The 22,728-nt window shown below is 34.8% G+C and overlaps 1 protein-coding gene across 1 annotated transcript in view; it reads left to right on the top strand.

Annotated features, from left to right (window-relative positions):
• LOC137642977 (tigger transposable element-derived protein 1-like) overlaps nt 1–22,728 on the top strand; it is an 88,301-nt gene that overhangs the window by 2,411 nt on the left and 63,162 nt on the right. The window contains exons 3-4 of the mRNA XM_068375836.1: nt 2,203–2,415; nt 16,476–16,770. Coding sequence (XP_068231937.1) covers nt 2,203–2,415; nt 16,476–16,770 — 508 coding nt within the window. The remainder of the gene's footprint in view (nt 1–2,202; nt 2,416–16,475; nt 16,771–22,728) is intronic.

Genomic DNA, 22,728 nt, shown 5'->3' with positions numbered 1-22,728 from the left:
ATATATATATATATATATATATATATATATATATATATATATATATATATATATATAAAATTCACATTTTAATTAACATACGAACACAATTTATATATATATATATATATATATATATATATATATATATATATATATATATATATATATATATATGTATATATATATGTGTGTGTGTGTGTGTGTGCGCGCACGTGCGCGTGTGTGTGTGTGCGTGCTTGTGTGTGTATATATAATAACATTATAATTTGTACACTTGACGTGGGTGGGATCAAGCACAGTCCCGAGAATTAGCATTTTGGCAGGTACTTAATTAATTGCTTGGGATAGAAAGGGCCATAACGAGATTGATGAACGTTACTACATCGCTTCTCCCTTCCCTGTGGTCCAACTCATGCTCTTCTCTATACAAAACATTCTAGTTATTGTTTTACAGTGTTTATAATAACATTTTGGTTATTGTTTTTGTGTTTAAAATATTAAGAAAAAAAACTACTGCATTGTGAGAAAGGAATGGTTTGAAGGTCAAATTGGACAAAGAAATTGTGAAGTTGGGGTACTGCCAAGTAAAATAAATGTTTCTTTTAAAACTATTTCTGTTATATCACTCTTTTACGAGACATTCGAAATGAGGAGTGGTAAAAAGAAACAGAATATTAGTGGTAGAGGGAAAAATAGTTATATCTAAGGTGAGAAAAATATTTTTAGGTAGAGAGAAAGAGTAAATAAGAAACTTTCGGAGGGAGGTAAAGTAAAAATAATGGATATATAGAAAATAAAATAAAACTCAAGCTATAACAGATGGAACTCATTAGATCCAAAAATAGATGTAAGAAGATACCAAGATGCTACCAAAATCACAAACAACAAATAAAAGTAAAAGAGGCAGAACTATAAATTAAATGTACCTTAAGATGAGGTGGTAAGATAAAATCGATCAAGACTTTAGAGAAATGAACATAATAACCAATACAGAATAAAATAAATCGATTAGAATTGAGGTCACACAAAAAGGAACATACAGAGAAGAACAAATCTATTAAAACCGTTTCTAAATAAAAAACGGAGATGGAAAAATGACTGAAATTATTCATTTTTTTTTCTATCAAACAATAAAGATTTAAAAGGAAAGAATTAAAATCAAGACGTAATGAAAACCTCCAGGAAAAAAAAAAGAAAATGGTAAAAGAAACGTGATGAGACACTTGGGGAATCTCTCCTATAGATTGTCAATAACTGGTCTTGGCTGATGAGGCTCTTCCCAAATCCCCCTTTCCAGCCTCGCATAATTCCCCCATCCATCCTTCGCTAATCCTCGTTAATGCATCAACGATCAAGAGTGGTGTTCTGCCGATTCATCAGGACTGGCCCACTATGATGATGCTTAAATCACACGACTTGGGAACTGCAAGGGGGGAGGCGGGCACATGTACAGGTCATATATAGTTACTATAAAAAAAAGAAATCATATTTCAATCTTAGTCCCATTTAAGTATCTCTGTTTAAGATGATTAGTGTGCATGTTTGTGTGTGTGTATTTGCATTTTACGTTTATAGTTCATTCATATATTGTTATTGATATTTTCATCAAAAATGGTCACCGACTCTATGGCATTGATCTTGTGGTTGAGTTTTTTTATTTCTCTTCTTTCATCCTTACTGCATTCCAACAGTAACTGTGCTTTTTGTCATCAGTAGAGGGATGCAAAATATGTAGAAAAATCGTATAACTTTACTGGAAAGCTGGCTCTATATATATGGCTTGGTCAGACGCTGGTTGCTGATTGAACCTCGGGGGCGTAGTCCATATCTGTTCTGGGACAGAGCTGCTCTCCCATTGGCTGAGGTGCTCACCGGGAGCGGTATCGTCGCAGTTAGGCCGCTACTCCTTTCCTGATTGTCAAAGTTGTGTGGAGTCCGGGTTTGAGTTGGTCCAAGCTTTGGCTCAGAGTCAAGCAAGCAGTTCAACCACTCAGAGTCTAGGTCCAGGTTCGGTATTTTTTTTTTTTTTTGCTGAATGAACAGGGGTTCCAACAAGAAACACGAAACAAGAACACAACATAGGAAATGCTCCTCCTCCCCTTCTGTCATAGGAACACCTCCCATCGACCTTAAGACAATATGAATGATGCAGGCAATCAGTGACCCTGCAATGTTCCTGCAACTGAGACTCTCCAGGCGAGCGCCTAAACTTATCACCAGGCAGCTCTGGACTCTCCGAACCTGGACTCGGAGCGTCCGAACAGCTTGCCTGACTCCAAGCCCTGCTCAGGCAGTACATTGGCCAATCACTACACTTCAACGGGAACCCACCCTGGATCTACTCAAACCCTGACTACACCAAATTTTGATGGTGATGAGCGAAGTGACGGGCTGACTGCAACGAAATCCCTAACGAAAAGCGCCTCAGACAATGTGAGAGCAACCTCATCCAGACTAAATACGTACTCCGCCTATGAGGACCAATCAGCTATTATAGTCTATTTTTTATAGCAGTGCATATTTGCACCCACTCACAGGGGTGCCCTTTTAGCTCGGAAAGGTTCCTGATACCTGATTTGTCGGAAGTATTTTTGTCCGAACACCTTCATTGTTCTCGAATTATCACCAAGTAATGTGAATCGAAACTTATTTATTAACCTATATTTCTCCATCAGATATATGTTTTGTCAATAAACAATGTGAAAGAATAAATATATTATAAAGAATCGTCTTGGTAAGTCTAAATTTAATAACACAATCCGCCGAAGTCAACGACAGCAGCTTATTTTCGGATGCACGCTTTGTAATTTTGTAATTTTTCACATATCTTAACACAAATTGGGATAAATTACACTCAGCATAAGTTAAACATGTAATTATAAACTTTCTTTGAATACCAGAATTTACCAAAATCATTGAATTAATAAAACCCGATATTTGTGAAAACTTATGGGGAGGTAAAAGAACAGCCTGTAGCGGCCTGGCGGGAAAACGATTCCTTCTGACTTGTAGACGCAGTTTTTTTTTTCTTTTGTAATATAGTTCGGCCTATTCCTTTTAGTTTAAACAGTCTTGCATTGTCTCTCTTCGTATTGTTTTGCTTAGTATTTTCCCACATTCCTGTTCCTCACATAATATCTATCTATTTTCCCCGATATCCATTCTTTCATATAGGCCTATGTGATATCCGCACTACGATTCCTTATGTTTTGTACCTTACGTTAGTAAGCATGTAAATAATAACAACATAAATTTTATGCTGTGTAGAAAGTATAACCTATTCTGTAAACCTGAAATTAAGCATAGTATTTTTTCTTTATTCCCGCCTCTACACTATTTTAATGAGACTAGCACGCACTTCCCTTCAAGCCATCACTTTCGACAGAGGATAAGAAATAAGGAATCGTAGTGTGGATATCCCATTTATGAAAGAAGTGATATCGGGAAAATAGGTAGATATTAGGTGAGGTACAAGAATGTGGGAAAATACTAAGCAAAATAATACAAAGAGAGACAATGCAAGACTATTTAAACTGAAAGGAATAGGCCGAACTATATTACGAAAGAAAAAAAAAAACCGTTTACAAGTCAGAAGGGATCGTTTTCCTGCCAGGCCGCTACAGGCAGTTCTTTTACCTCCCCATAAGTTTTCACAAATATCGGGTTTTATTAATTCCATGATTTTGGTAAATTCTGGTATTCAAAGAAAGTTTATAATAACATGTTTAACTTATGCTGAGTGTAACTTATCCCAATTTGTGTTAAAATATGTGAAAAATTACAAAATTACAAAGCGTGCATCCGAAAACAAGCTGCTGTCGTTAACTTCGGCGGATTGTGTTATTAAATTTAGACTTACCAAGACGATTCTTTATAATATATTTATTCTTTCACATTGTTTATTGACAAAACATATATCTGATGGAGAAATATAGGTTAATAAATAAGTTTAGATTCACATTACTTGGTAATTATTCGAGAACAATGAAGGTGTTCGGACAAAAATACTTCCGACCAATCAGGTATCAGGAACCTTTCCGAGCTAAAAGGGCACCCCTGTGAGTGGGTGCAAATATGCACCGCTATAAAAAATAGACTATAGTATCTGTCATAACGGCCCGACAAAGCTTTACAGTATATATAGAGCCAGCTCTACCCTCTTCACCCTGAATTAGCCTGATGATGAGACACACGGCACCCTCTCATAAGCAACCAAACTTTACTGTACCGATCTTGACAAATTTACTTTTAGTAAAATTATTTAATCTTTTAATGTCTTTTGCTCTCCCTACTATTGATAAACAGCTCAGTTACTGTCGGAATTCAGTACTGACGAAAGAAGGAAAATAAGAGCAATATAAAAGCATAACTACAAGATAAATGCAACTGAAGCAGCGATCATCTTTAATGAAACATGACTAAAAGAGGGTTCATAACCAAAATATTATTGATATTATCTTCGTTGATATTACAAGTTGTGTTTACCTGTTAATTCAACCGTAATCAATTGATGAATCAAAAGTAAAAAAAAAAAAAAAACTATAAAATAAGATCAAGTTCTACAACATTTATCGAATTCTGCATCAGATAAGAACAAAAACAGGAATATGACACAATGAACATCCCGGCCACATCATAATATACCCACCAAATGAATCAAAGCAAAAGATGTAGTAAAAAAGCGAGATGCTTCCAAAGTCTCAAGAAAGGAAACAATTAGACTGTAAATTATAGACCTTCCTACTACTAAATCTAAGGGAAATCGAGAATGAAAGAAACGGTCGTGCCTCAGAAAAGCAAACAGTCTCTATGAGACTTAACGAATATGAAAAACAAAACTAATAAGATTACAGAAGCTGTCACCCATCTCACAGAGAGAGGGAATGAAAAACAGACTAAAAGTAAGAGGCTCAACAAATATTTTTAACGAAGAGAAAAAAAATTAAAGAAAAGTGCAATGAAAAAAAAATAAAAACAGGCAAAAGGGTAAAGATTCCAAAACTATCCATCAAAAAAATCTACAAAGAAAAGAATTAAAATCAAGACGTCACCAAACCCTCTAGGATAGAAGAGAAATAATAAAAGAACTGTAAAGAGAAAGAAAAAACGTATAAAAACTGCGAGACACTCGGGGAATCTCTCCTATAGATTGTCCATGACTGGTGTTGGCTGATGAGGCTCTTCCCAAATCCCCCTTTCCCGCCCCGCATAATTCCCCCATCCATCCTTTGCTAATCCCCGCTAATGCATCACTGATCAAGAGTGGCGTCCTGCCGATTCATCAGGACTTGGCCGCTATGATGATGTTGAAGTTCCCCTGCCTTGGACCTCTCAGAGGGATGGGAGGTTGTTGCACGACGGGGGCACCATGTACAGGGGAGTAGAATCTTATGAGTCAAAATCCGTATTTCATTCTCGATCCAATCCGGGCTACGCTGTTTGAGATGTTTAGTGTGTGTGCGTGTGTGTGTGTAAATATATATATATATATATATATATATATATATATATATATATATATATATATATATATATATATATTTATATATATATATATATATATATATATATATATATATATATATATATATATATATATTATATATATATATATATATATATATATATATATATATATATATATATATATACGCAATTTTATTCATATATTGTTATTATTTAATTTACTAACATTAGAAATCCTGAAGGTCAAAAGAAAGGAAAATTAATCAGTTCATGAAAGAAGAAAAGGTTTTGTTGATGCTTACTTCTAATAAATTTAGCTATAATAATATTGACCTACTACTTTATATAAGAATCCATGACTCAGAAGACCGAATAAGAAAATAAGTTGAAAATTTTAATGTGAAGACCAGCAATAAAAAGACAGAAATCTGGTATTCACAACATATCCACAGATAATTATCTCTTAACTAGCACAAAATCTCAAACAATAAAATGTGGTTGTGCCTTCTGGGGCCGCTATCTCTCAGCTCCAAAACTTTCCCCTTTTTATATATTTATGTAGGTATGCATTTTTGGGGGCTCATGGCATGGTTGCATTATTAAAAGGAAATAATAATAATAATAATAATAATAATAATAATAATAATAATAACATTGGAGAGGGAGATATATTCTATGATGGAGAAGCAAGGTTCCTTTCCTTCATATTATTTTCAATTAGCAGAGTGATATTAACACTGATTTTGAAATGGGCCGATAAGCTTAAAAGAAAAACACTATTGTGAAAAGAAATATTATACAAAGAAACGCCAAATATAATGCCACAAAAAGCTAAGTATAAACTTTAGATACAAGACGGAACATAAACGAAATCATCATACGAGTAATTAAATCTGTAGTAGCAGTAGAAGTCTGAATTATATAATATAAAACAATTCCATCTGCTATCTAGCAGCAAACTTATTACAATCGGATACCAGTAATCATATGTTTCAAAACTGGATGCATTTATGCTGTTATGCAAACCAAATTTTGATCTGTCAGATTATCAATATTGCAATATTGTTTAAAGTCCATGTTGCCTGAACATCGACCCGTATTATGCAAATAATTTTCCCCTTTCGGATCAATGAATTAAAAGAACCCAAAGGTATTATTTCATAACATTAAAAAAATGTATCATAGTTAAATAAACTTAATCCAATCGCTCCTAAAGAATTCATATCATCCTTTTCGTGAGAGCATTTTTCGTTTTCAGGAAGTAGTTTGAAATATTTTTTTCCGACATGTGGCTAATGTTAGGGAATTTACTGCCTATAGATATAATAGTTTGAGGTACTATATTAAAACCAAGGTTATTTTGTAGTGTTTGATAGATTTAATCTTTCTTGGATACAAGAATGATAGAAAGTATTTTCAGTGACAAGGTAAGCGTTTAAAATCATACCCGATGCAAAATGTTTTGGAATAATGTTGAAGAAATATTAAAACTGAAATAGATATAGGAGGATGAGGCATAACTGCACTTAGAAAATCAAAGACACTAATAGGGAACGAAGCACAGGTCAAATCATGTGATAAGAAAATAATAAACTAAGAAATAATTGAAAAAAAAAAACAGGTTAAAAAAGTAGATTTTATACATGACAACTAAACCCCGGTAACAAACTCCTATCATACTGCGCCGCATGGAATATTTGATCCAATTTTGAACTTCACGTGTTTTACTGATTCAAATACGTGATTAGGAACGTCTTTCATCAATTCAGTAAAATTTGAAAAGAGTCAGATCTCCTTTTTAGGGGCAATATGAAACTATACGTGCATTGACGATTATATTTTCGCGTATTTCGTAAAATCTAACTTAAAAAAATCTTCTTTGAAAACTCTTCGGGTAAATGTATATTTAACGTTTACATTAAACTACAAAATATGGTGATACATATATAAGAAGATAAATTAATACTCTAAGTGTATATATATATATATATATATATATATATATATATATATATATATATATATATATATATATATATATATATATATATATATATATATATGATAAATTTTGCACATTTTTTTACGTGTTTTTCATATCATGTGATATTGACCAGGGTTATGCCGACCAGGGTTCGATTCCCGGCCGGAGCCAAGCTCTTGTCTTTGTGAGATTTCGCCTGGGTCTGTGATCCCGAGGTTGTTAAGAGAATCCAGACATTAATATATCAAAAATATATATGGCTTATTTGAATATATATATATAACAAATACACACACACAGACATATATATATATATATATATATATATATATATATATATATATATATATATATATATATATATATATATATATATATATATATATATAATCTATATATGTGTATATATATATGTGTGTGTGTGTGTGTGTATATATATATATAAAGTGTATTTATATATTCATGTGCGCAATAGTTACAGAGAAAATATATTTATGAAGAAATAACGAAATAAGAATATTTTCAACACTTACTTTGCATAAACGAACGCCACAGTCTCTTTATAAAAACACATCCTTTCTGCAACAGTCTCCTCTTACCTGAAAGAATAACAACACAAAATTAATAAAAAAGAAATCCATATTGTTGATGTCATGAATATGAGTAAAAAAAAAAAAAAAAAAAAAAAGAACATTATCAATACTCATCTATACAAATTGCAATCATCTATAAAGGTGAACTATTAAAATGTGTACCTATGAAAAATGAAGCCCGCAATAGAAGTGAACTATTAAAATCTTTAAGGTTTAAAGACAGCTCATGAATGGCAGCGGCAAGGGACAGTGACATTGCCCTATCGAGCAGGACAATGCCCTTCAGACTGGCCATATACACATATGATTAGCACCTAAGCCCTCTATCCACCCAAGCTAGGACCAAGGAGGGCCAGGCAATGGCTTATGATGACTCAGCAGATAGACCTGTAGGGTCCCCCAAATCCCCATCCTTACCTCATAACGTGTTTGAGCGGAACTCGAATAGAAAAAAACTGCATTCACCTATAAGTTGAACTATACAACTGCATAACATAACCATATAAACAGTCGTTACTTATCAAGGTAAACATTTATCATGATGCATATAAAAACTGAAGTCACGTATTAAGATGTACAATTAAAATGTGTACCTACAAAAATGCATTCACCTATTAAAGCAAACAATTTAAATTTTTACTTCAAAAAAACTACAGCCACCTATCAAGGTAAACCATTAAAATGCATATCTATAAAACTGCAGTCAATTATCAAGGCAAACAATTAAGATACGTACCTATAAAAACAGCAGTCACCTATCAAGGTGTGCAATTAAAAGGTATGCCTATAAAAACTGCAATCACATACCAACGTAAACAATTAAGAGATGTACCTATGAAAGCTGTCGTCTTCTATATAGGTAAACAATTTGAAAGCATACGTATAAAAACTGAAGTAATCTTGTAACCTACTGACGTAAACAATTAAAAGATGCACCTATAAAAAGTGGTCACCTTCCAAGAAGAAAAATTTCAAATATGCACCTGTAAAATTTGTAATTATCTATCAAGATAAAAATTTAAAATGTGTACCTGTGAAAACAGCCGTCAACCATCAAGGTAAACAAATAAAAAATTTACCTATACAATCTGCAGTCATTTATCAAGGTAAGCAAATAAAATTACTATCTATAAAAATGCAGTCACCTTATCACTTATCGATGTACACAATTAAAAATTCTACCTATAGAAACTGCTATAAAAACTGTAGTCACTAACCAAGTATACAATAAAATGCACCCATAAAAACGGTAGTCACCTTTCTAGCAATTCATGGTGGGCATATATATATATATATATATATATATATATATATATATATATATATATATATATATATATATATATATATATATACATATATATATATATATATATATATATATATATATATATATATATATATATGTATATATATACATATATATATATATATATATATATATATATATATATATATATATATATATATATATATATATATATATATATATATATATATATATATATATATATATATATATATATATATATATATATATATACATATATGCCCTACATGAACTTATTCAACCAAAATCTCAAATGTAAATTTACATGTATATGGAAATAAGTAAGCACAAACATAAGCCCGTGGTTCATTGTAAATTTGTCCCTCAACGCCCACCGGCTCCCTACACGCTTGCATTCAAGGTATACCTTTAAGTCAACAAAATTGCAAATGTAGCGAGCTGAACGCATGCAAGCAACACCTGAAAGCGAGGCGACAATGCCACACTTTCGGTTGCAAGCAACTTGCTCTACAGCACATTTTTGCCGAGTGTACAATTATCCTTCCATGTAGTATGAGGTCTTTTGTCTACAAAACCTCGCGTGGTAGGAGACTCTTTGCTTCCTTTTTTAAAAAGTAACTTTATTTTGCTCAGAACATGAGCCTGAATATAACTAGTGAAGTGTAAATTTCAGGTGGCTTTCGTCTGGGAGTTTATAAAAGGAGGCAAATGAAATTAAGAAGAAGAAGAAGAAGAAGAAGAAGAAGAAGAAGAAGAAGAAGAAGAAGAAGAAGAAGAAGAAGAAGAGACGTTTGAGAAAAATAAGTAACACTTACAGTGTTGATTATCGATTAATTGGTTTTTGCTTTGAAAGAGAAATTCAAATTACACACGCAAAAATCATTAGGGATGATTATATACATAAACAAACAGTAAGAAGATATAACAGAAATTGATAGTTAATTTGAGAGGAAATTATAGCGACTGTTGTTGGCAGACACTTGAATATAGACAACCCTTTTTATATTATGTCCCTTTGAAAATGTTCAAATCCTTAATATCGTAGCATTGTCAAGGTATTTGTATAGCCTGCATGACTAAAAGTGGTAAATATCTGTTGTATTATTGTTGAATAAAATAGAAAATTGCAGATATAAGAGCAAGTAATATACTGAGAAAAAACTAAAATTTCCTTTTCAAGCTTCTTAATTTCGTAATTCATACATTTAAGCCAAACAAAAACATTAAAAAATTAAATATTTCCACTGTTGCTGTTATCACCTTGACAAGATAATGCTTCGAGAAAGTATAATAAAATTTAGTGAACATGTTCTGAGAGTTCGGTTCTCAGTCCCACTCATGAGTAAAAGGTAGGATATGCAAGATGTTATTTTTCTTTTTTTATTTCCAATATACTGAAAAATACAAAACTATCTTCATATATCCTCCACACTAAAGTACTGAAGAAAAAATGTCTACAGCTTTTACTACCTAATCTTACTTTCTACACAATTCTATGTCTGTTAAAATAATCTATATATATATATATATATATATATATATATATATATATATATATATATATATATATATATATATATGTATATATATATATATATATATATATATATATATATATGCATATATATATATATATATATATATATATATATATATATATATATATATATATACACACACACATATATATATATAAATATATATATATATATATATATATGTATTATATATATATATATGTATTATATATATATATATATATATATATATATATATATATGTAGATATATATATGTATTATATATATATATATATGAATTATATATATATATATATATATATATATATATATATATATATATATATATATATATATATATAACAATACACTTGCTTAAAAATCTAACTGTGGTTTATTTCTAACAGTAAACTTAGCCATTTAGACATTTAGGACACAGCATTCGTTAGTTCCATCCCCTCTCACAACTCACTAGTTTTCACTAAAGTCGGCAACCTTGCCGTCCTTCTTAGTTTGGGCGTAAAGGGTTTGAGGGACATCTATACTTATCTGCAGAGTCGTCACTGGTCAGCCCTCTATATTTCATGGTCTTATCTTAGGCATTAATCATAAGTATATACACGTCTGAACTAGTAAGCATTTTACTAGCAATTGATATTATCAAAACAACTGATATATCATTTATTAGAAAAGAGCCATACAAGCCCCCAAAACTTACACACAGAGCCAACTGGTTTCATAAATTAAAGAGGTCCTTATAAATGTTGTTGATCTTTTGGACTTTGGAGGAAAAGTACGGTGACATGTTCCTTACTTTTCATGTTCATGGCCGACTAATAAAACCTTTCAACGGCCTCAAGACTTATTAAAGTAGTTTTGGTCAATGTTAAATATATTTTACTTCGTCTAGCTTAAGTTACCATACACTGTTTTTACTCAAATATATACTGCACCTAAGTCAAGCATATGACCATTTTGTTGATATCATCCTTGGTAAAATTTACAGCAGAAAAAATTACAACGGGAACACTCGTATTATTTTGACCCATAATATTAGTGAGAACCATTATTAGTGTTTTGAGTAAACCCGATTACAAATTTGAATACATACGACTTTATTATTATTCCATTACTTCCTTCTTGTGCATCAATGGGTATCGTCATTCTGTTGATAGAATTGCCTAAACTTATTAATTCTTTGGTATTTTTTGTTTTTATCAAATCCCTTAAAAGCAACTTTTTAAAAATGTCATAAACCAGTTCCCTCATCATTCATTCAAATTTCAACCGACATTTTTACCTGCTATGAACTTTTCATTAAAGTAAACATATAAGATTACATCTAAAAGATTCGCCTTTGCATTTTTGAGAAAAACGCTGATGTTTTCAAATATATAAAAAATATAGCTTAGTTAAAACGGATATATCTAAGTTATAAAATGCAAGTTTTATCTTTCCATTTTGTCCCATGTAGAAAACCGTTTCAAACGAATTATTATTCACTCCTACATTTTCATCACCCTCAGAATTTAATTCATCGGACATACCACACAACTGCTCCCATTTCATATAGATTGAATGCAATGTATTTTATGCTGTATTGACAGGACTATCATACATTTTTCCGTAACGGCAGTTAACAATAGAAAGACCAACTTTGCTTGAAATTACATTTTTTATTTCGACACTTCGTCAGTCATCAACAGAACGCTATCGTCTGTCAGTGTCCCATTGGCATATTTAGTAAAAAGGAAAAAACAAGTCTCGAAGAGTCACACGGGCTTTACAATTAGGTCTACATTTTTTTTTTCTTTTTTCCTCCGTTGTGTCCCTGCTGCTTTCGCATCTCGTACAAGCTCTATCCCAGCCAAAGCTCAGTGCAACTGACCCAATTGTTATCTTTAACTGTTTATTTTTTTATTAGCATCTTGGTAGGTCTTACTACAAAATCTTAATATCTCCAGGATGAGATAGGAAACATAATCCCATTAATTTCCATAATTTTATTTGTTATTACTAAAAAAAAAGAAAAAAAAATAGATGAAAAAAAAAACCTCTCTGCTCCCAAAGGCCCCGATGTACCTCTCTCTGAAAACTCGATTATTTAGATGATGTTAATTCTTATTGATTCATTTGAATTAGTATTTTTTTTCACGTATATAGTCAAAATAACTGTAATGATAATGACAAGATAGAATTTACATAGAATATAACCCACATTGACGACTTATTCATAACTTCTTCTGCCCCAACGTTTCAGGAGAAACATGAGTTCGATAGGATAAAAACAGCACTATGGCGTAAACTCCCGGGACACTTTATTCATTGTTTTGGGGGTGGCTTATGGCTAAACATATCTCAAAAGCAATTCATCCATGAAAAGTTTCAGCTATTCAGCCAACTTTTAACTTCAAGAATAATCATTTTAATTTTCTCACATTTAAAATTTATTTGAAGAGGTACATCTAAATTCTACCTCTCCAATGGTATAAAAAATTCTGTCAAATTTTGGTTCGAAATATTCTGTTCGGTTGCAGATTACTTTCTTTTTCATTTCCCCCACTTTCCACTTTTAAAATCAATTACATCTCAGTTACCTTAAAGTTTTAACACGGTATTTGTATCACAACCAACAGACTTACATTTTCTGTTTCTTAATGTTTTTACCATCATTACTCTTTCTCTAGATCTTTGAGTTCTAACTAGTTTATGTTTTAAAGCGTTAGTAAGACTCCAAGTTTCTGATGCACAAGCTAATACTGGTAGGACCATCTGATGAAATCATTTTCTTTTTAGAGAAAGTGGCCTTTTAATTTGCATAATCTCATTTTGTTTACCAAAAGCTCTGAATTTTCATTGAACGTTATCTTAGTTTTACTCATATTCATTTTCATTCCTACATTTCTGCTTTCTCTATTTAACTCTTCTATTATCTTTTACAATTCCTCCCATAATTCACTAAATAAGAGTATATAATATGCAAATTTTAAATCGTTAAAGCATTCTCCATTAATGTTAATTCATAAATGTTCACAATTTGTATTCCTAAAAACTACTTTTAGGCATGCTGTCTATAATTTAGGTAATATGGGGTCTCACTGTCTAACTCCTTTCTCAAACACATCTTTTTTTACTATATGTACTTTTATGATTGCTGTAATTCCGGTGTTCTAAAATAAGTGGATTTTATGTCTTGTCTTTGAAGGGATTTCATTACTGCTGAAGTTTAGACAGTACCAAAAGTGTCCTCACAGTCTAAACACACACACACACACACACGCATACTAACGCACGCAGGCACACATATACAGCCTCCCCCACACACACACACATATATATATATATATATATATATATATATATATATATATATATATATATATATATATATATATATATATATATATACATATATATATATATATATATATATATATATATATATATATATATATATATTATATATATATATATATATATATATGTATATATAATTGAAAACCTTTATATTCTAAACAATTTTATTCTCTCTCTCTCTCTCTCTCTCTCTCTCTCTCTCTCTCTCTCTCTCTCTCTCTCATATCCCATTGTTTCCATCCCGTTACTTCTCCTCCTTCTCTCTGGAGGGCGCCACAATCCTCCCACGGTCGCAGAAAAAGGTGCCCTTCATACAAAGGATGACAAAAAATATTGAGCAAGTTAAGGGAAAACCGCCATAATAATACAGAACCATAAGGTCAACATCTCAATATCAGAGGTGCAATTTAATAGCCATGCAAATAATAAAGAACAAAAGAAGCAAAAATGATTGTGATAGAGATCACCTCAGATTAATGTAAAAAAAAATCTAACAAAGAGAACAGAATAACTACAGAAAAGGAGAAGGTATTAAATACCGACATCTCTGAAGAAGAGGGTGATGAAGGGAGAAAAAAATACAACCATAAAGAAACTGAAGAATTGGGCAGGATGAATAGAACGAATACAAATGGAGTTTCTTTCAAAGGCTTCTTAATTCGATCCGAAACTGTTCTCATAAACACAGGAATATAGGTAATTCTAAGGTAATATATATATATATATATATATATATATATATATATATATATATATATATATATATATATATATATATATATATATACAGTGGAACCTCTACATACGAATGTCTTAACATACGAATTTTCCAGCATCCGAAGTGTTGGTCCAACATAAGAAGTAAACAATACGCGTACGCGTTGAATGTTCTCAAAAGCGTCAACCGTGGTTTGTTGTTGACGCCGCTAGACGGCAGCACATCGGAGGAACGCCAATCGAGCGTCACCTTAGTCAGTCCTCTCATCTCGTGCGCATCGTGTGGTTGTTCTCTATTCGCTCAGATATTAACAGTGTTTTTTATCTTCCTTTTTCATGTGTTGTTTTCTGTGTTTCGTAATCATGGGTCCTAAAAAGCTTAGTTTCGGTTCAGAAAGTAGTAGTAGTGGGGAAAAAAGGAAGAAGTCAATGCTTTCATTAGAACTAAAGCAAGAAATAATAGAAAAGCATGAGCGAGGTGTACGTGTTAGTGATCTGGCTAAACAAATGGCCGGAATATGTCTACGATCTCAACGATCATAAAACAGAAGGTAGCCATTAAAGCAGTGAAACCTTCGAAGGGGATCATGATTATTTCCAAACGTCGTAGCCCTACCCTTGAAGAGGTGGAACGCCTGTTGTTAATATGGATCAAGGAAAAGGAGATTGTTGGCGATACGATCACTGAAACGATCATTTATAAGAAGGCCAGTGCTATCTACAGTGACTTGAAGGCAGCGGGCTCTGGGGGTGACGCCGGGGAGAGTTCAGCCGATCCTACAACGGAGGAATTCAAAGCGTCTCGAGGTTGGTTCGAGAATTTTAGGAAACGGACCGGGATCCATTCAGTTGTTCGGTATGGAGAAGCTTCGAGTTTGGACACCAAGGCTGATAAATACTTTGTTAAAAAGTTCAAAAGCATCGTGACGGAGGAAGGCTACGTAGAGCAGCAGGTGTTCAACTGTAATGAAACCGGTCTGTTTTGGAAAAAGATGCCTAGTCGAAAGTACATTACCGCCGAAGAGAAGAAAAAGCCTGGACATAAGCCAATGAAGGATCGGTTGACTCTTGCGCTTTGTGCCAATGCCAGCGGGGACTGCAAAATTAAGCCTTTATTAGTTTACCATTCCGAAAACACTAGGGCATTTAAAGCACATAGAATTAATAAAGACCTGCTACATGTTCTATGGCGTTCTAATTCTAAGGCTTGGGTTACTAGCTATATCTTTGTGGAATGGGTAAACGTAGTTTTCGGCCCTGCTGTCAAGAAGTATCTTCAGAAGAGGAATTTACTTTTGAAGTGCTTGCTTTGTTTGGACAATGCACCCGCTCACCCCCTCCGGACTCGAAGATGATACCATCGACGAATACAAATTCATCAAAGTGTTGTATCTTCCACCGAATACCACCCATATCCTCCAGCCCCTGGATCAGTAAGTCATCTCTAATTTTAAGAAGCTGTACACCAAGCACTTTTTTAAGCAGTGCTTTAATGTCACGCAAAGCACCAACTTAACCTTGCGTGAATTTTGGAGGAGCCACTTTAATATTGTGCACTGCTTAAAGATCATAGATCAGGCTTGGGAAGGAGTAACTCATCGGACCCTGAATTCAGCTTGGAAGAAGCTTTGGCCTGATGCTGTTGCTCCCAGAGATTTCAAAGGTTTTGGCCCCGAGAATGAACCTGTGGTTGACGCTGAGGAAGACGTCGTAGAGATTGTATCCCTTTGCAAGTCCATGGGTCTGGAAGTGGATGAAGATGACATCACCGAACTCGTCGATGAGCATTATGAAGACCTCACCACGAAGGAACTCAAGGAGCTGCAAGCCATGCAGCATGATGAGTTCCAAGCACAGTTCAGTGAGTCGGAGGAGACCGAGGAGGTAGGCCAAATCTTAGGTACGGCGGAAATAAGACAGATGTTGGCATATCATCAACACGTGGTTGATTTCATCGACAAGCATCACCCACAGAAACTTCAGGTTTGCCGTGTAATTGCGCAGTTCGATGATGTTTAACTCATTTTAGAAAAATCCTCAAAAGCCGTACCAAGCAACTTTCACTCGATAGTTTCTTTAAAAAATATCTACTAGACCGGTCTAGTGATCATGATGAAAAGAAAGAAAGTGAAGCAAAGAAAAGAAAGACCAAATCGAGTGAAAGTGATGAAAATTAAAAATAAAAGAAGAAAAAAAATCTAAAAAAAAAAATTAAAATTATAAAAATGAAAAAAAAAAAAAGCTAAGTTAAGTTAAAGTTCACGTAGTGTAAGTTAGTGTGAGTTATCGTACACGTTATCGTACAAAGTCGCCATCCCTACCTCCTCGCTGATCTTCCATCTCCTCCTGCGTAGCAGTCCCTACACCTGCGCTGGCCTGTCGCTAAGGTAAAGTGTTACAAAAAACCACTTTTTTATTTATTATTTCTTTCTTATTATTATTTTTTTTAGATATTAATGTGTTATTATACTGTATTAATGTTATGTGTAATTATTTGTAGCCAATTATTAAGGAGTTATTATGGGTTTTCAGGCTGAGGAACGAATTAAACAAATTACCGTGTATTCTTATGGGAATATTTGGTCCAACATACGATCGTTTCAGCATACGAAGCAGTTTCTGGAACGAATTAAGATCGTACGTAGAGGTATCACTGTATATATATATATATATATATATATATATATATATATATATATATATATATATATATATATATATATATATATATATATATATATATATATATATATATATATATATATATATATATATATATACTGTAGCCGCATAGAAGTCTGAATGGTACATTCTTCCCTTCTATTAGAACCTTCTTTCTGGAAAAAGGCAGTCAAATTAGACTTTTACATCCTTATTTACTGTATACATTCACAGTAAGGAGTAGCCTTTTTTCCATGCTATCTCTCTCTCTCTCTCTCTCTCTCTCTCTCTCTCTCTCTCTCTCTCTCTCTCTCTCTCTCTCTCTTTCTCTCTCTCTAGCTAGCATGCCGGGTATGCCGACAAGACCTAGCTATGCCGGCTACATGGCGGATAAACTACTGTATATTTTATACAGGCAGCCAGTATATCTGCAGTATAGAATATACTGCAGATAGAAAACTACTTTATAGTTTATACTGGTAGTTATTTCCAATATATTTTGGATATCCAACACAGGCATTTGCTGAGCCCAATTGTATATTGAATGAATATGATTTCTTCAATATCCTGATTAGAAATCAGTATTAGGATTACCCTACAATATTAAACACTTCAAGGCAGGAGCAATACACTCCTAACCCTTAAAGGGTACAGCCTTTTTTCCTTGAGTCTCCCTGATCAGGAAACTCTACATTTTAATATAGTAGGAAGACTACAGCCAATAGGCTGAGTGGGATATACAAATATATGTCTTTATTTTCCTAGTCCAGCAGGCTTCATGCTAGATGGACCATACTGTCATATGCTACTATGAAGGCAGCATAATGACTAGACTACAATACATGATGTACAGTAGCCAGTAAATTGCAATATAGACTTACTGCAATTAGAAAACTACAGTACCATGATACAGTAGTATTTTTGACATACCTTGGGTACCCTTGTACGAGCATTCTGCTAGTACCGTTCGTATATTGAATGAATAGTTTTCTTCAATATTCTGATCGAGAATCAATCATCCTGACCCCACAGTATTAACATTATTTTGGGACAATGATTTGATACTTCTCTACCCCTAGGGGTAAGCGGACTTCTACTTGGAGTTACTCTATAGAGAAATCTCCATGTAGTTAATACTGAGGGGAGGCAACAGCATTTGCTCACAGGGGTACACAAGTATGTATCTCCTACTATCCCTTTATAGCTTACTATCCTAAGCTACTCTGTTGTAAAGGACATTTGCATGTTGATTATCAAGGAGATAATCCATTGTATACTCATTTGGTTTTCCTTTCTTTACAGGAGGAACACCATATACCTTGTGCTGCAGTCCTCTGCAAGGCCAAGAGTAAGTATTTTTACGGTTATAATACTTGCAGGTTTCATGCCCCCTGCAATATTATTTCCTGATACCTACATTATTGTAACCCACAGGTTTGCAATATATTTCGGACATTAATGTCCGAAGGTTTTGAAAATCCCAAGTCTACAGAGACTAGGGATACAGCTCAATATAAATTACGCAACTGGGTAAGAGGGTTTCAAAAGATCTCTCCGAGACCTTTCCTACCTAATGATGGGATGCGTAAGCTACTATTTCCGGAAAAAAGTGAGGAAACAGTAGTGCCTCAGGAGCTAACTACATCCCCTGACGGCCAGAAAACCTTTGGGATTAAGGGCAAGAAATGCCCCAAGGTAAAAGAAGAAAATGTTGCGTCGGAATTTCCTCCGCCTGTGCCGGCATTAGAGCCATCGATGTTGACATCTTCGTCTTCTACCCCTAATTTGGATAATGTGGTACAATTATGTATCCAACTGAAGAATCAAATAGAGAGCTTTCGTAGACAAAACGAAAAGCAGGAAGTAAAACGCAATATAGATCATTGTAAAGTTTATCTTGTTGCTTCCCAGGGGTCAGTCAAACAACCAATGAATCAAGACCTACCAACATGCTCCATAACCAACCCCTGGAGGTTCCCGGAGCAGATGCCGATTTCAAATGGCAATCTCTGCATCTCAGAGAAAATAGGTGCTGTTCCTTTGGACAAAATTCAATTTTGGCCAAGCTTTGATGTTTTCCCTAATTGTTGGGTTCGACTGAAGTACGAACCAAAGTCAAGAAAAGGAACAGAACCAAAGGAGGTCTTGATTCTCGACCATGACAAGGCTCAGACTATCCTTTCAGGTAGTCTAAGAAAGGCAGGTTATTCAGAGTCGAAGGTATTCTCACTGAATAACGGACACCCTTCCTTTCTTGCTCCTACTTCACTCTCATTCCCCTTTATGGGGAAGGCATTTACTTCTGTTGCCAAAGCGGTAGAGGCGGGTAAGCCATGTCACCAGCTTTTCCCGGACAGGAAAAGGATTGGAAGGAGGTCCATTTTACATTTTCAGTAAGAAAATTAGACAAGGACGTCACAAGTCGACAATTCAAGGTATGTCTCCCTAAATTGTCTGAGTTGCTCTTGTATAATGAACAGGAGTCAATGGAGAGACTTGCGACATCCCTTTCTCTACAAAACTACATAGAGTTGTGTTCAACCTACAAAAGTACCCCAGACATGCTCATGGTCATAGCCAAAATGCATATGGCTATCTTGGTGAAGGACCTTTACGCCTTTATGAAGGCTAGGAGAGCATGTAGAGAGTTTGTGTTCGCTGATGCAACAGTAAAATACGAAACAAGGAAGCTAATATCTTCCCACATCTGGGGTAAAGACCTCTTCCCACACGAGGTCATTAAGGAAGTAATTAAGAACGCCACCATGGAGAACATAGGTCTTCTCCAAAAATGGGGCAGTCCTTCAAAGAGAAAATCTTCTGTGGTTGTGGGTCCCCAACCTAAAAAGAAGATTGGAAATGCTGGAAATATCCGGGCTGCTCAACAACATCCCACTATTCCAGTGACCACGATGCTACAGGCAGATGGTTAAAAGTCTAAGCCTACTGACTACTCGAAGCATAAAGACGCTTCGGCTAGGAGGAACTTTCCCTCAGGATTGCAGGACCTTCGATCCTTCGATCCAAAGCCTATTCAAGATGAGCCATTGATGGGAAACAGAAATGTCCCTACCATCATTTCCTTACCTTCTCCTACAGTTCAAAACCCTCCTGGAGGAGTACACCTGAGAGCTATAGAGCATACAGGTAGTAAGAAAACTTTAGCTCATCGAGTTCCAGGGAAGGCTGCTTTGTGTTCACGAGAAGGACTCAAGATATCAATGAGCCTTTCTGAACTTGTCGCCACTCAACAAGTTCATAAAAGACAGACAGTTATGAATGTTAATCCTTCTGAACATATGAACCTTGTAACAATTAAGGGTGTTCGTAGTCTTGTCAGACCTGAAAGGTGTCCTTCGGAACCTTTCAGTCAACCACCCTCCTTCCTCCTATCTAGAATTCATGTTACAGAGACTAACATTCATCCTAAGGAAGATACGTGTCGGACTCACAGTTCTAAGTATCTTCAAAGGATAGACGAACTTAGTCACGTCAAATTCAAGCCTAGAAATAGTTCAGGTATTAATATACCTGATCAAGAGGCTGGAGTGGGCAGCACCTGAAGTGTCCGGCCAATGTGCATTCAAAGAGATGACCCAGTTCCTGGGACATCACGGATGCAAGATAGGCTCCTAGAAGTCTTGACTTTCTCCAGCTCAGGGGTTTCAATGTTTAAAAAACCATCGAAGCCCTCAGTCACATCAACTCTCCTCTCCTTTGGAAATATAAAAGGAGCTCGTGAGGTCTGTTAAGAGACTCAGGTATTCAGTCAGAATACCAAAACGCCAACAGGAAAAAGCGCTAAACTTTCCCCAGTTCGCTATAGTGACAGACCTGGTGCTAAGGGCACACCGGAAAGATGCGTTAAGAGCTTGGAGAAAACACACATCAAACGCTTGAAGAGATAAAAAAAGACTGAGATCGGTCCCTCTTTAATCGCTTCTCTAACAGAAATTAGAACACGAAAGTCCCAAGACTCTGCTGGTCCTTTCATGGGTGGGGAAGCCCGCTCCACACAGATCAGGCTCCCTACGACTGATCTGGGACACCGAAGCGATAATAAGACGTCACATTCGAATGTCTCATTCAGTCTTGGTGAAGTTACCCATCCCTCTCGTAAAGGGACGGCACCTACCAGCAGTTCATTTACAACTGATCCACGATGTGACGGTGGATACTCTATTTCGATACAAACCGATAGAGTTGGAATGGTCCATGGGCGCAGACATATTCCCTCCCAGATGGGAACAATTCCCGGAACTGAAATTCGACCTCTTCATCATGAGCGTCTTCAAAAAACTACCTCGCTATATAGCCCCATACGAGGATCCTCTAGTGGGGCTGATAGACTATATGAGGCTGGTTCTAGCTCTGACCCTAGGTATATTTCCGAAGATTCAGAAATTAACTGCCTTCGTTTTATTACAGAGAACCCAAACCCTTCATTTCATGATTTTCTCGCTCTAGCGGTTAGAAAAAGGTTTGGGATCTCAAAAGGCAATATAGAATTCTTAGAAGAATACAAGGTCAAGTCAACTAGAAGACAATATGAGTCTTCCTGGAAAAAGTGGGTTGCGTTTGTCAAAGCAAAAGGACCGAAAGAAATTTCAATGAACTTCTGTCTGTCCTTCTTTGTCCACCTTCATAGCCAAGGGCTGGCGGCCAATACGATAAATACGTGCAAGTCAGCCTTGACTAGACCTCTCCTATATGCCTTTCAAGTGGATCTGGGGAATGAAATCTTTAATAAGATTCCGAAGGCATGTGCTAGGCTTGAGCCCGCGGTACCACCAAAGCCCATCTCTTGGTCTTTGGACAAGGTCTTACATTATGCCTCATTTGTGAACAATGAAGATTGTTCTTTTAAAGATCTAACCCAAAAGGTTATTTTTCTGTTCGCTATTGCCTTCGGGGCTAGATTTAGTGAAATAGTGGCCCTATCCAGAGATGGGTCACATTCAGTTCACGGAAGTGGGAGAACTGAATCTAATTCCTAATCCATCCTTTCTCGCTAAAAACGAGCTACCCACTAAGAGGTGGGGTCCCTGGAGAATCTGCCCTCTGAAGGAAGATGTCTCTCTATGTCCTGTAGAGTGTCTAAAGGTCTATCTTCGTAGAACTTCAGACTTCAGGGGAGGACAGCTCTTTAAAGGAGAAA

This window comes from Palaemon carinicauda, chromosome 6 (genome assembly GCF_036898095.1).
Source record: "Palaemon carinicauda isolate YSFRI2023 chromosome 6, ASM3689809v2, whole genome shotgun sequence".
In the NCBI taxonomy this organism is placed as follows: Eukaryota; Metazoa; Arthropoda; class Malacostraca; order Decapoda; family Palaemonidae; genus Palaemon; species Palaemon carinicauda.
Note: the sequence above shows the minus strand (reverse complement) of the source record. Positions and strands in the feature narration are given on the sequence as shown.